Source organism: Schistocerca piceifrons, chromosome 1, assembly GCF_021461385.2.
Source record: "Schistocerca piceifrons isolate TAMUIC-IGC-003096 chromosome 1, iqSchPice1.1, whole genome shotgun sequence".
Taxonomy (NCBI): Eukaryota; Metazoa; Arthropoda; class Insecta; order Orthoptera; family Acrididae; genus Schistocerca; species Schistocerca piceifrons.
The window spans coordinates 73877957-73893967 of record NC_060138.1 but is presented as its reverse complement, the minus strand read 5'-3'; the positions used below and the strand labels follow the sequence as shown (position 1 = coordinate 73893967).

Genomic DNA, 16011 nt, shown 5'->3' with positions numbered 1-16011 from the left:
AACAAATATTTAATAAGTCAATCATCTGCCACAGATCACTGTCTGTTGATCTCCAAAAGTTCACAGTAGGTCACCTAACAGTGATAGCCCAATGGTTAAGAGCAGGGACTGGCAATCTGTTGGCTCAGATTTGATTCCCACTGCTGTGTGTTCAATTCATATATGTAAAATTAATATAGTCAATTTAGTTATGATTACTATCCTTGTGAGTCAAAAGGTTATAGGCCACCACATTGTAGCACAATGGTAAAATTTTGCATGAACCACCACTGGTATCAACATATAGAATAGTAAGTTTAATACCGTCTATAAATGAGACCCTCATTTTCTGATCATACTTTAGCTTCTTCCATACCAGTATATGAAGAACTCCTCTTCTGAATTGAATGCATCTTAACATTCCAGCAGACCATTAAACTAACACTGTATGATATTCTGTCAAGTACAAACAAATGCATAAATATTGTAATTATAAAAAGACAGAGCCCTAAAGCCTCATGTACTCAGCTGTTATGGGTACGTAACTGCTACTAAATTACACTGAAAAATATCTGTAGTTTATTACCTCTTGATGTTTTACTCTTTCCCACGGAAGTGGCAGAGAAACTTGACGTTTTGGTAGTTACTGCAAACAGAAACATAAATTTTATAAATCAGTAATACTAAACTCATTGTGAATAATAAAACAATATGGAATAATTCGTTGTTCATACCTTCAGTTCGAGTGACGACATTGTCTTCTACTGATGATGACTGGATTGTGGATTCAGACTGGCCTATGTGAAAAAAGGACAAGAATTAGGCTGTGTTCATAACTTTAAAAATAATAAAACAAAACTAATGCGTAAGCCTAAACAAACTTGTGTGCACAGAATAACAAATTACTTTTTGTCTTTGTTCCATATAATTTAGAGGCTCCTTCAGTTATAGTCACTCTATAACACTTTAGTCCTTAACGCAGTGATTTCCAGTAATGGCTTTCAACTGACTGAGGGCTGGTATTTCAGATGTTTATATCATAACAAAACTATCCTAGAAGAAAAATCTTGGATCACTCCGCTAGTAGTTTTTATGGTGTGTCATTCAGATTATTTACACAGGATTGGCAAATGCTCAGCTATATCAAAAGTAAAATGAATGCGGCTAACGTAAAACACGACTCTCCATGCATAATTATTATTTGGTACCTATAGGTACAGGCTGTTTTTGGTCTCCACACAAAACATGGAAGTTAAATTTCCACAAACCACAATAAAGGATCAGATATGCAGAGTGACATGTGTGTAGTACCTGAACATGCAAGTTTAGCATCCAAGACATTAAAAAAACTTATGAATAATTTCACTTTTAGTCTCATATAATATGATTATACAAAATGTCCACAGATTAAGTACCAAATTATTATTATTACAGTCATGATAGGTATTTATATACACTATCTGTGCAGAATAAACAATAAATCATCTCAGGTTCAAATTGAGCATAGATCTCCCCTGATCAACTTAGGGCTTGAATGCCTGAGAGTGAAGTACCAATCATTTGGCAGATAATGGAAGTGACTTGTAATTAGTTATTCTCTTCCCTGACAACAAACAAGGAACTTGTAGCTGAAGTGAGCTTTGCTGAATGATGGATATTTAATCATAAGTGTTATTCTAGGGATTCATTTCTTTTTTTCCAGATGCAATGGAAAACATAGGTAAACTCTCAAAGTTTAGTTGAGCAACAATTGCAGGCAGCCTAAGTTACTGGACAGATGTCAGTTATCGCAGTGTTTATAAAATTGCAGTAAGACCAGAGCACTTTATACTCTTGAATATATTGAACATCAGATCTTTAGTATTATCCGCCTCCATTTTACTAAGAAATAGGGGAAAGACCCTCCATCTGAGATCTCTATTTGGAGACAATATAATAAATTTGCAGACATGGGTTGTTTCTATAAAGAGAATCTTCCTGTGTCAGAAGCAATAGGGAATCATATCAGGGAAATTTATCACCACAGCTCTAAGAAATTGACTACATGAGGCAGCAGGAAATGGGCTCTACCTCAAACCAAATTATATCAACAAAAATAATCAATTTTCGAAAATACAGTATAACGTAACTGTATAGATAAAAAATCAGCTGACCGAGCAGCGGCAGGAGAACACACATATAAAAGGTATTACGTATGCAAGCTTTCAGAGCCCCTGGCTCCGTCTTCTGGCAGAAGGGTTGAAGGGAAAGAAGTGGCGAAGGAAAAGGACTGGTGAGGCTTAGGAAAAGGGCTAGAGTTTGGAAAAATCACTAAGAACCTCTGGTCAGGGAAGACTTACAGGACAAAGTGAGAAGGAAAGACTGATTGTTGGGGACTGCATTGGACGAGATTTGAAAACCTTAGAGCTTAAAGGCAGAAGGTATGGTAATATGTAAGACAGAAATTACTGCTAAAACATTGTGCATGAGATAATAATAATGAAAAGCTAAGTGCATTGTACGTGATAGAGGTGGGAGGGGGATGGCGAAAAATGGACAGATCAGAAAATGAAAGAATTAGAACACTAAAACCAAGTGAAGAAGGAAATAGCACTGTGAAGAAATGCTGAGACCGAAGAAATTAATGTAAATTAAGGCCAGCTGGATGGTGGGAACTGAGGATATGCTGTAGCACCAGTTCCCTTCTGCAGAGATCTGAGAAACTGGAGTGTGGGGGAAAAATCCAAATGGCACATATGGTGAAATAGGCACTGAGGTCACGACTGTCATGTTGTAGTGCACGCTCCACAACAGGATATTGTGTGTTGCCAGTATACGTCCTCTGACTAAGCCCATTCATCCTAACTGATAACTTGGTAGTAGCTGTGCCAATGTAAAAGGCCGAACATTGTTTATGTAACAGCTGGTATATGATATTTGCCATTTCAAATGTGGTTCTCCCTTTGATAGTATATGTTCTACCATATACTGGACTGATATAGGTGGTAGTCAGAGGGTGCACAGGGCAAGTCTTGCAGTGGGGATGGTGGCATGGGTAGGAGCTATTGGGTAGGGAGATGGGTGCAGAAGGAGCATAGGGTCTCACAAGGATATTGCAGAGATTGGGAGGGCAACGAAAAGCTATTCTAGGTGTGGTGGGCAAAATCTCGGACAAAATGGATCTCATTTCAGGGCATGATTTTAGGAAACCATGGACCTGCCGAAGTAACCTTACCAGTCTTTTCCTTCATCTCTCTTCCTTCTCCTTCAACTCTTATGCCAGAAGAAGGAGGCACTGGCTCCAAAAGCTGCATACTAATACCTTTTACATGTGTGTTCTCCTGGCACCACTTGGTGAGTAGATTTTTTATCAAACAGTATTATGGCATTTGTTATGAAGGTAAAACCACAGAACTTGCATCTGTGTCAAGCTTTAATAGATAATAACAAAAGCCAATGTTTGAAGTTTAGTATCGCATCTAGAAGATGACATTTTCTGGCAGACTAGATTCCAGCAATGAAGTGACCCTTTCTGGCAGACTAGATTCCAGCAACGAAGTGACCCTTCATGTGATTGGAGAGGCAAATGAACTAAACATTCATATTTCAGGAGCAGAAAACATCCATTGTTATGTGGAATATGTACATAATGCCTGTAAAATGATTGTGTTCAGCATTGTTGCAAAAACAAAGGTCTACAGCTCATACTTCTTCACTGAACAGACTGTCATGTAACAGATGTTGTAAGTGGGAATGCTTAAATGGCTGTAATCCCTGTCTGAATGATGACAGAATGGTGCACCACATCATTTCATCAGAAACAGCTAAAGCAATGGATCCAATGAGGGACGGATGGTGCTCAGAAGCATTACCCTGGGCAGCACATTCTTCATACCTGATACCATTTAATCTCTTTGGAAGAGGTTACTTTGCCCCTCTTCTATAGGTGATTACTCTGGAGCTGAAGCAACCCTTCCACACTGTTTTCTTAAACATTGCCTCTGACAGGTTGGCATGTGTGTGGAACAAAGGAATTACCATAGTGATGTTTGTCGAATGGTAAAGGGCACACATGCATTGAGCATTTGTTAAAAAAAAAAATCTGTGTAAAACATTGGAAAAACCTTTATGAGTTACATTACACAACAAAACAAGATTTGTATTCCTACATCAATTGTACTAGTTCCTTTTTTTTTTTTTAAACTGACAAACATCAGTTGTTTTATATAATGGTGTTTTGAGGTCTGGTGTCACATTGACGAAGTTCTTCATCTTAAATATTGAGAACACAGTGGGTCATAAAATTAAAATTTATCAATTGAAGACATAAATTCTGAAGGGTTAACCTCATATCTCCACTCTCTATGTAGATATAACTACAAGAACGAAGAAAAGTATAATTCACGTCTGTCATTTGATTCACCACTGGATGCAGTTTTCCATTTTGTGCTGTAACTTCAGTTACTGTATTCGTTGGCAATCAGACAATAGCAATTCCAACTAACAACAGTCGTATTAGGAGTGCAGGTAAATTTTATATCAATGATATAAGGGGGAAAAAGTAAATTACTATGCTTTACAGCATGTCATAGCGCCAGTTCCTAACTGTGAAATTCTGAGAAACTGGTGCCTGGGGAAGGGATTGAAATGGCATGTATGGTGAAACAGGCACCAAGGTCATGACTGTCATGTTGTAGTATGATAATTACATCTGCCTTTAAGAAATAATCCAGTTCATGTACTGCTTCCAAGACAATCAATGACTGCCACCACATGCTATAAATTAGTATGAGTTATTGCCATCAGAGAGAGATTGAATTTTCCTCTTTAGTTGGAAGGTTTGAAACAAGATCCACACAACTTTATGATGAAAACAGAGGTATTGTTAATTATAGAAAAAAGGAGGAAGAACTGCAACATGTAAATGGCAAAAATTGGAAAAGTTGTGACTTTTGTAGGAATGTTTCTAGGGTTTATCAAATGTGTTAATTTAATGCAATTCCTCTTTTTATAAAAACAAAACATGCAACAGTCCTTCTAGGACTAATATATTTCAGGATGATGATAAAATGAAACAACCAATGGAAAAAAAAGCAAATCAACTTTTTCTATGTGAAGAGTCCTTTGTGTTCAGTCAAAGACCATTTGTGAAAAAGCATACATCTGTCACCTTATGAACTTCTGTGAACAAGAGATCTGTAGTTTATCCTCATTTCTGTAGTGTTATATTACTACCATGGAACAAGTTCTTCCACTATGTAAATGTGTGATAACTAACCAGCATACAACTTTTCAAATATTTTACAAACAACAAACAGCACAGCTATTGTACAGCATCTGCAATACTTGTCATCAAACTACACTGCATATGTACAGAAAAAACACTCACATAAGTCACATTGCAAGCACTTAAAAAGGGGTACAGATATCAGTTCCATATAAAGCAACTACTGCATTCCAAAATTATACTATTAAAGCACTATTCAAGTGCATTAGTTCATAATATCCTACTTGTGCCGTATTATACTACAGGTACATAAAACTAAGGAAAATCTGCAGCAAAATTAGCATATTAACTCGTTTCTTACTTCTGTATAGTTACTTGCAGCTGTACAAAGATCACTGTCTATATGGAACACGATATCTGGGATTTTACTACTACAGCTCTGAAAGGAGTAAATATCAAATTCCTTGTTGTCTGAAGCTGCAGTACCAATTACTATAAGATAGTTGTTAATTCAGATGTTGATGCACAAAATGTGATGCCGTATAATGCACGCCAAAAATCATACTGTAAATCAAGGAAATGGTCAAACAACATATTGCTCTGGGGATGCTTGGTAAAGTTAGACGTAAATGAGCTAAAAATGCAACAAAATAGGGAGGTCCACTCAGTAAAAAATTCAAATTCTAAGTAAGCAGCAAACATTCACGTCAGGCTGCATTCCCAATGCTGCACATAAAAAATTTTATTCAAACTCACAGCTTCTGACCGCGTGTTTTGACGATTTCCCATCTCATGTCATCTGGATAACTCTTCATCCACTGATGCAGAAACTCAGATGAATTTTTCTTCACATTGGTGATAACATGAAAACATGTTAGCAAGAGGCACTGAATGAAGTAACCATATTTTCATATGCAGCACACAGAAGAAGCTGTTAAAACTGACTATTACTTTTCTTGTTTCTTTATGTATTAATTGTTGATGCACATTCCTTGCTCAAGCAATCCACTGATGCCATTAATGCATCACGTAACTTATCTCAAATATCTGTTACAGTTTCTCTTTTTTTATTACAGCACAAAAATATCTGGCAATTTAGTCAACAGGTCAACATTTGTGGAATAACAATAATTACAGATTTAAAGTTCTAAATACTATTCATTCTCAATTGTAAGTAGTTAAAATGCAGTTATTTTTAGCTACATAAAGACACTTGTGAAAAAATTGTCTTGGCAAAAGTTATTCACTACATTCATGCCACGACAATATGCAAGGAAATGAGTGTCTTACTTACTGGCACTGTTACTTGCCAGGTTAGTTGCCAGTGTCATCTTGACACCACTTGTTTCTTCCCACGCTTTCTGTTTATGCAGAAATTGTGATGACGATTTGCTGCGGCTTAGTTTATTGTGATGCGTCTGAGACTTCGCTGAACTTTGTCTTAGTTCTTTTGTAGTGTTGTGTCTATGTCCACTTTGATTTACACTAGAACTGCTAGTAGCTTCATGAAACAAGTTATCAAATGCTTCATCCACGTTTTCTAAACTGTCATCAAGTAATGCAATGTCACTGGGTGCATTGGAGAATGTTTGTTTGGTAACTGTTTTCCTTAGATCACTCACTGCTTTGGTTGCCTTTGCATAGGTTTCACCAGTTTTTGTCCTTCCTTCACTCGATTTTTTTGACAGGTACGCTTCCACTTTACGTTGTTTAACTTCTACACTCTCAGGTTCTAAGGCAGCTTCAAACTGCTTTGGGAATGCTAACGAATGACTAGATTTTGCTTTGACTAACCCTGGTGAACGCCTGGAATTAGGACTCGGGACAGTTGGCAGGTCAGGTAATGCCAAGCTCTGTGGTCGTCGTGACTTTGGAGACTGACCAGGTGAGAGTTGGTGCCATGATTCAGATTTCTGCAAAAGGCTTGACGGGGAGACTGATGGAGGAGCTACAGTTAATTCATCTCCTGGTCCTGGAGACACTTCATGCTTATAACTAAATTTGGGGGATGATGAATACGAAGGTGAACCCTGACGTTTAGAGCTTGAGACATTGCTGGACACTGGGATCTGTAGACGGGTAGTTAATACAGATTCTCCAGCTTCATCAGTTTCCTCTGTGCTTGCTGTTATCAGTGTATCTTTAGGCATCTGACGTTTCCTATTATCAAAAACTAATTCCTTTCCTACTGTTTTTATCTGTGTTGGCTGCTTCCCAGTGCTTTCGCAAGGTCGACTTTCCACAGATAGCGATTTGCAGGATTCTTTTCTCAGCTTATTATCTGTGACTACATCATTTTCACCCCCTTTAAATCTCTGAATCACACTGCTCAGATTAGCTGCAGCCATGTTTCTTTGTTCGTAGTCTTGCTCATCGTACCTATGCCTCGTCTTCTGCGTTACAGTAACAGCCTGATGTGATACAGGTCCAGTCATTATATGAGATACAGCCATTAAAGCCTCTGGAGAAGGTAGTGTTGGGTCTAAATGGGTAGCATTTTCAGAAAAGGACAGTGGAGGAAGATTCTTAGAGTTGTTTGTAGTTTTCTGAACTAATGACTTTTCAGACAAAATTTGATGAGCTTGTGGGGCACATCTGTTTTGAACAAAAGCATTTGGGTATATAGCTGTTGTTGCTGTTACACCAGCACTGTATGTCTTTGGTCCTTCAATGTGGATATTCTGAGAGTCAGGTTGAAATAAATATGGCTGTGCTGTATTGGAACTGCTAGTATCCTGAGCACTTGGTCGTATTCCATATTCATAGCAGGTTGGTTCCCCAAGCTGATTGCTCATTTGAGTTGGCTCTTTGCTCTTGTTGCCACTCTTAGACATATGGCTGTACAAAATTTCCTGTTGTTTCTTTAGATGTTCTTTATTGTACTTTTTACTGTTATCAAATGTCTGCACGAGGTCTTGTGGTATGTGTGCTGGCATAACAGGTGCTGTGGAAATCTTGTCATCTGGACCAGCATTTGGAAAAATGTTGTTTTCTTGCAAACGAGCCTGCACTATGCCAGGTGCAGCTGGAGGTGGCAAGTACATCCTCGGAGGAGGATCTGGTGGAGTCTGCTTAAACACTGTCAGACCTGCCTGTCCAATTTTTTCCATACTTTTACTTCTGGGTAAAGGTGGTGGTATAGGTGTTGGTGACGTCTCCCTTGACATGTTCTCAAATTTTGCAACAGCTGTATTTAAAATTCGGTTTTCTGAACTATTAGAATTATTGTCCTTAGTCCAAGGAAGAAATTGACTGACTGGTGACAGGAGCTCATTATTAGGCTGTTCTGCTGAGGGCACAAAGTTTGCATGCCTTAGGATATTTGAGGACACTGGCTTGTTCTGAGGTGTACTGTGGATTAGTGAGTTCTGTATGTCTGATGGGTGTGTTTGAGAAGGTGAAAACTTTTGTGTTGCAAGTTGTTTAACAGTTCCAGTAAATGATTGTGTAGCCCAGGGATTATATCCTCCGTCTCTTGATTCTTCTTTCTGTGCTGATTTTTTCTCAACTGGACGAAATGCTGACATAGGGGCATGGGAAAATTTATTTATTTTTACTGGTGGTTGTGTTACAGGCACATTTTGAGGGGGAGAAAACAACTGTTTTTTTGAAAACACAGTTCCAGCAGGAGTCCTAGCATTAGCAACTGTAAGTGAACCAACAACAACTTGTTCTTCAGGAACTGTGTTCTTTTCAGCCCACGGAAGTTTACTTTGCTGTTCCTTCTGCTCCTGATCTCTCTGTTCAAAAAGTTTTCTTAAGAATATGCTGCCTTGTTTGCTCAGCCTTGGGCCATTGGCCATGGATCTGGAAGTGGTGGACTTGACTACTGCTGCCGAATCATCCGCCGATTGCCAAAAGAGTCGAGCAGCAGCTGGGCCAGAATTTGATCTGTAGTCCCTCCCCACTTGTGACTGAGACTTATCATTTGATGATTCAAATACAGTTTTAATGTTGGAAAACCTACTGCTCCAGTGGTGTCCACCTCTTGCTGATGGATTGTAGCTTTTAATCTTTACTTTTTCTTGTGGAGATTGGTCCATTTTATTGTTCTGTTGTTCTAAGAAGGCAAGAAATTTTCTGTCACTTTCTGTCTTTGGCTGCAAGGCTGGTGGGGCCGGTTTTCCATTTACTGCAGTTTTGTTGCTGCTTCCAACCCTGATAGGTCCACGCAAAGCAAGATAAGCTGCCCGGTGTTTGTCAGTTGGTTGTGAGTTACCACTGTTGTAATTCTGATCTGCTTCATACTCATCGTCTGAGGAGTAGTCTGATTCATCAACAGTATAGAAATTAAGTGGTTTTGGTATATCAATAGTATTTGCTCTCTTCATCTTTTGTTTTTTGTCACTTCGTGTACGAAATCTAGTTGGAGTTTTATTATCCTCTCTTGCCATTTGCAATAATCTCTGGGCTGATGACACAGGTTCGTGTATGTGTTCAGAACCACTGCTTTGCCACACAGGACCACCATGTGGAACAGCCTGCTGATTGTTAGATACATTATCAAATGGTTTATTATTTTTTGTGACTGTGTGTTCATCATACCTGTTAACATCACCAACCCATTTTGACCCCTGAGGCATGTTATTTGACTTATCACCATGTTCTTCACTTGTGATTTTGTGTATTTTGTTTTGGTCACTTTGTGATTCGTAATTGGGGGAATTGTATGACTGGATCAGACATGTAGTATTATTTGTGTGTGTGACACTCGATTGACTAGAATAAGTGGGATTTTTACTGCCAACCTGGACATTTGTTTGCTGTATGCCACCTTTCTGTTCTGCAGACTGTTGTGCAGATTTTACAGTACTGATTTCATCTTCTGATTCTGATGTACAACTGTCATCACTGCTTGCGTCAGCATCGCTGCTTTCAGTATCACTCTGATTATTGTTTCCCCTCTTGTCAGTTGAGTGTTCTGAGTAGCCTTTCCTTCTGTCTTCTTCCTGTGACAATTGTTTATTTATAGCTGCTTTGTGTATAGCTATCTGCATGGACTGTGCAGGTGTAAATAAAAGAATGCTTGGGTCATAGTCACTGCTTGTGCTGTCCAAAGAGGAAGAATGTGAGACAGTTCTATGGTGAGCAGTATCTCCAGTAATTGTGACGTTACCTTCTTGCAACAGAGCCTTTCCTTGAGCCCTATCTTGTAAGCTACTACCACTGAAAGAAAGCTGTGGAGCACTAGCCCTTGAATTCACACTATCACTTGACGAATCTTTCCTGTTCTGGACATAATCTTTATTTATATTTCCACTATCTGACCTTTGTGGTGTTGATGCTTTTGAATTAGTGCTACTTTCACATGATGACTGTGATCCTGTTCTTGGTAGTGATCTGTCTTGTGTTTGTCTGTGAGGTGGAGATGATGTATTCATTTGAGATGTATTTTGGGAAGGAGTATTCTCGGCATCAACATTCTGCGAAGCTGCATCCCGGTATGATGCAGATGCATGTTTTCCAAGTGGCCTTGGACCCATTTTACCAGGCTTAAATTCTCTGACAACAGCCTTCATGGGCTGTCTTCCAACACCTTGGTACATCTGTGGGTGATATAGAATTTTAGAAGTTTGTTTTGTATCATTCTGACTGCTTAGTTCAGTGGCTGTTCCAACTTTCTCAGGCTCATGTTTCATACTGGTTTCAGAGGGTTTATCATTAACCTGTGAAGCAAGTTTGCTGTCTTTGTTTGTCTCATCTGGCTCTCCTTGTGGTGGGTGTCCCTGAACCTTCTGCAAATGTCTCGCATGCTCTGTCTCTATAGGACAAGAATTGTCGTTGTTTATCTCAATAGGGGAAAAGGGTTTAGCTGTAATGTTTCTAGCAAGACCTGTTCCTGATTTAGATCGCTGGGGAGCAAAGTGGACAGGTCTAAAAGCACGGATGGCAGGTGATGCTTCTGACACTGGAACTGAGTGACTTTTGAGAGAAGTATCAATGTCCCCTGCAGAACCTCTCTTCAGCCTACTGTGAAAATTATGATCACTGGGTGAAACGGTATCTGCAGAATCATTTTTGGATAGTCCTGCAGTGACAGGCGAGCTTAGGGCACTCTCCTCCATCAATCTCCTGGCATCTGCCAGCTCTTCCTCTGTGACTCCAACAGTATGCCTATTCTGTCTTAACCTTCTTTTATTTGAAAACCTTTTTGATTGCTGTTCAGAAATTTGGGGAGCCTGGGGTACAACTGTCCCGGTGTTCTGATTCCAGGGTGGTGGTGGTAAATTTAACGATGCCTGAAGTCTAGAAACAAGTTGCAGGAGGGCTTCACGTCTTCCAGGATCTAATGCCGCATCACCCACACTACCCAGCTTGCCACTTAACTGCAGAGAAGCCTGCAAACGCGAAAGTGCTGTCTGAACTTCTGCTAAGAGACCAGGTCCTAAAACTGATTGTGATGACTGAGTGGTTTCTCTGCCAGTAGAATACTGATGTCTCTGTTGTTCTATCGAATCCCTCAGTCCAACTGCAATGTATTTCAAATCTTCTCCTGACTCGGTGCCAGAATCTTCCACTCCCGCAACTGAACTACCGTTTGTGTCTCCAGTGCCCTGTTGTGCACATGGTGTAGCACCCTGAACTTTCTGCTGGGCAGCTCTGTCCGTAAGCAGGGAAGACCGCAGCTGTTCAACCAGCAAGGGCAGAAGTGAGGACTCACCCTGCTGCACTCTGCGGTGCACTCTCGTTCCATCCTCGCCTTCTATGATTTCTTCTGAAGTCATTACAGAAGAAGTCTTGTTGTCATCATCACCAGCAGCAACTTCAGCAACAACATTTGCACATGCTGGAAAACAATGAACTAAATCATGTCCTATTTTAAACAATCATAAAAAGACAAGTGCAATAATTACAGATAAAAATGGAGAAGAAAGACAACAATTCACTGTATAAACAAGCTATTCCACAGTCAACAGACGCACAAATAAGGAGCTTAACACTGTAACTCAGCTTTTGATCTTGTTTTCTCCTTCAGAACACACATATACTGCACAGAGATCAGCCCTACTCAATCTGTTGCATTAATAAACAAAGCCATGTCATTAATGAACAAAGTCATATAATACTCTGAAGTAGTGCTTTATGAGCTGGCTTAAAATGTTTATGTCCTTGTTTATATTCCTATTGGCAGTGTAATAGTTCTGATTATATTTATCCTTTTTCAGTGGCATAACTAGGGTATAGCAGCCGAGGTGCTGTTTTGTGGCAGGCAAAAAAAGTGAGAAGATGCAAAAGAAAATAGGAGGGTGGAAGGCAATGCATGAGAGGGAAAAAGAAGAGGAAGTTGGAGAAGAAGAAAAATTGTGGGGGGTTACTAAAATGGGAAGGAGATAGATATGTATGACAGAAAATCATGACAAGATTCTGACTGGAATGTGTTGAGAAATAGTTCCATATGGCTTATTTGTCCCTGATTTGCTTTCTCAATGCAATGGGTGGGTCAGAATTTGCTGAACAACATTAAAAACAAAAAGCAAATTACTGTATTTCATCCACTGACAGGCCTATTGACACATATTTCATTGAAATGTGAAATAAGTTGCATTAAAGTAAGCATTTTTCCTGCACACTTTCAACAGAGTAACAAACAAAAGCCTAAAATCTGCTACTGCAAGTGATGCAAGCTCTTTTGTAGATAAAGCTAAAAATGCCATTTATTTATTGCAATACTAATATTAAATTTTCAGCACATTATGTGTGTCTGTGTGTTGAATACATAATATTTATAGACTAATGATGTACTGGTACCCTAAAATTTGGAAAAGATTTTGAATCGATAAATAAACACTTAAAAACAAAACTTTGGTATCTCTGATTTGAGTGCAAAATCTTCCCAGAAAATATACGTATATCACAAAACATGAATATTTTGTGCTTTAATTTTATACAGCATTTGCTATTTTAAAGTAGTTAATTATTCTTCTCAAGAAATGATGATAAATGTTCCAAAATTCACTTTGCCTATACTATTGGCAGAGATCCCAGATATGAACCTCACACTGTACAATTATCTGTTAAGTGCTGTATAAGAACAACAACTGATGATCAGACGTACCTTTCTGTTCAGCCATGACAGTGCGTAACCTCGCTCTTATTTGTCTTCGGCCCTCGTAGTCTGTGCAGCTTTCAAGCTGAAATTTAAAAGTAGCAGTCTATTAATACAAGACTTGACCATACTTCCATTTCCACACAATATGTAAACATACTTGGTCTACAGGGATGTATCTGTATGTATTGCAATCTGTGCAATGTTTTCAGTCCACAAACAGTTATAAAGAGTCTGAAATGAAGTTAATGTTTGATGGATGCTGAAGTTCTGATGGGAAAACTCATTACACTTCTAACAATAGTAATCAGGTGCACTAGTAATAATTAAACAGTATTACAACGGAAATATACATGACACGTCTAAAAAGCAAAGTTCCTTTTATCAATATGTTTCACATTTGAAGTAAATAAATTGGGAGGACAAAACTAAATATGGCATTTCTTTGTTGAAGTTAAATACACATATGGCACCTTTAAAAAAAATAGCTAGGCAATTAAAAATGAAAAAAAGAAGATAGTACACCAGCCCCTTCAGACAACTTGTATAAGCTTGTTTAACACATGTGGGAATGTGCAACTGTGTGTTGTGTACCCCTCTTTACAGCTGTTTTTATGAACATGTATAAATACTTCACACACACACACACACACACACACACACACACACACACACACACACACACACACACACACACACACACACACACAGGCACACACACTAGTTTTGTCCATTTTTAATCTTTTGTAAATACTTGTTTATGAGCCCCAAATGAGCTGTTTGAAGAAAAGCGAAGTATTACAGAAATACAACATTTAAGGAGCATATCTGGAACACTGATAATGGTTCAAATGGCTCTGAGCACTATGGGACTTAACATCTGACGTCATCAGTCCCCTGGAACTTAGAACAACTTAAACCTAACTAACCTAAGAACATCACACACATCCATGCCCGAGGCAGCATTCGAACCCGCGACCATAGCGGTCGCACGGTTCCAGACTAAAGTGCCTAGAACCGCTCGGCCACAGTGGCAGGCTGGAACACTGAGATTAAGCAGTTGCAAGAACAATAGCATAGACAATAGACTAAACATCTCTTAATGTTCTCGTAATACACTAATGTCCATAATCTAAGGGATCTTAAAGGTCCAAAAAAAAATGAATGACAATTATAATACGCTCCCTAAACTGTGCTCTTGCAGTATTGTAACAAATGGCAGCCATATTATGTATTAGGTATGCAACATGGTGTCTCATATTTCTGGATAAATGTCCTCTTGAAATAAAAAAAAGTAGTCAGTGCTGATAAAGAGTTCAGGTTGCAATCTTTTATCCTAGTGTGTCCCAGGTGTAATCATTTGTATTTATACCCAAAGAACCAACTGGATGCTCCAGATGCGTGTTCTCTCCACGTTCACGTACTATCCCACTAAGAGAGTCCAGTGTGGTCGGACATTACCATCCATCAGATGGGACCCAAGTGCAATGCCCACAACTCTACCCTCTCAAAAAACCACACATGCCACTGACAGATGTCATCATATAAACACAGTCATTAAAGTACTCCAAAGAAACACAAGCAGTGGACTATGAGTGCCTAACATGCTAGTGTCTCAGATGAGAATTGAGATGCTGGCATATAGGTCCCTTTCCAGAATATTGGCAGTTTATTAACATGTCTCAAGAGATGCCCAGAGGAGCAGATGCCAAGATCCACTCACTGACCTGAAGTGCGACACATCCTAGGATGCAACACTAGCGTTATGTTCCTGGATCCACTCACAGTGGCCTTAATGTGCAGTGAACACCCATCACTGAGAACAAGCTTTCCAAACTGATGATATGCAGTCTGACAGTAAACATGCGACACAGATGCTGCCATGTGGTCTCTCAAGCTTGGGGAAGTGCCTTGGGTACTTAGGGTGAGGTATTTATCCTGGCACTGGCAATTGGCATATGGTGAACTTTTCCTGAACTGCCACTGATTGTTTTCCATATTTTGGAATCTTTTCCACAGCTGTGAAATGAGACTACAGGCAACATTAAACTCTGTGCCCACTCCATGCTGGCTGGGGCCAGGCTCCAATCTGCAAACAACGCAGCCATGAATAATATTACCTAATGTTTGTTTTGCTATGACTTAATATCTTTTGTCAAATGCACAAATTCAGAGCCATTGTGGCCGAAACATCTGTTCACATGGGCTACTGCAGGTGCACTGAACAACAATGCAATGCTGTACCATGGCCGTAGTGTATTTTTATGTTATCCTGCCATGGTATTGTCCTTACCATACCGTAACACTACAATTTTTCTTGTGGATTTCAAAAATGGCTTATAAGCATTAGTGCATTTATTTTTTTATACAGTGATATTTAACTGTGATGCTGTGATAGCACTAGGTCATACAAGTTTAACTCTCTGTACCCTTTAACAGTATATATACAGATTGAGAAGATGGTGTTTCCAGTTGCACAAGTGGCAAAAACTAGAGGGATTGTGTTAAACATTTCACAAGCAAATATGCACACAAATGTACAGAATGCTAGCCAGTCTAGATTACTGCAAGTAATTCATTAATACTCTACTGAGAATTTAAATTTTTCTTTTAAGCACATAGCTGCAATCATGCTACAGGTGTAGCCTCCCAGTATGAGTTCTTGCAGGGCCTAAATACCAAGCCACGCACTTCGTTCCAGTAAAAGCTGCTGACGGGACACACTTTCATCTATCTGCTGAATGCACTAACGTACCCATCCCATTGGCTACCCAACAGG

The 16011-nt window shown here is 39.2% G+C and overlaps 1 protein-coding gene across 1 annotated transcript in view; it reads right to left on the bottom strand.

Annotated features, from left to right (window-relative positions):
• LOC124786696 (titin-like) overlaps window positions 1-16011 on the bottom strand; it is a 459967-nt gene that overhangs the window by 13365 nt on the left and 430591 nt on the right. Inside the window, exons 16-19 of the mRNA XM_047254284.1 lie at window positions 13242-13317; window positions 11847-11972; window positions 714-776; window positions 566-625 (exon numbers count right to left, since the gene is read on the bottom strand). Of these exons, the coding sequence (XP_047110240.1) occupies window positions 566-625; window positions 714-776; window positions 11847-11972; window positions 13242-13317 (325 nt within the window). The remainder of the gene's footprint in view (window positions 1-565; window positions 626-713; window positions 777-11846; window positions 11973-13241; window positions 13318-16011) is intronic.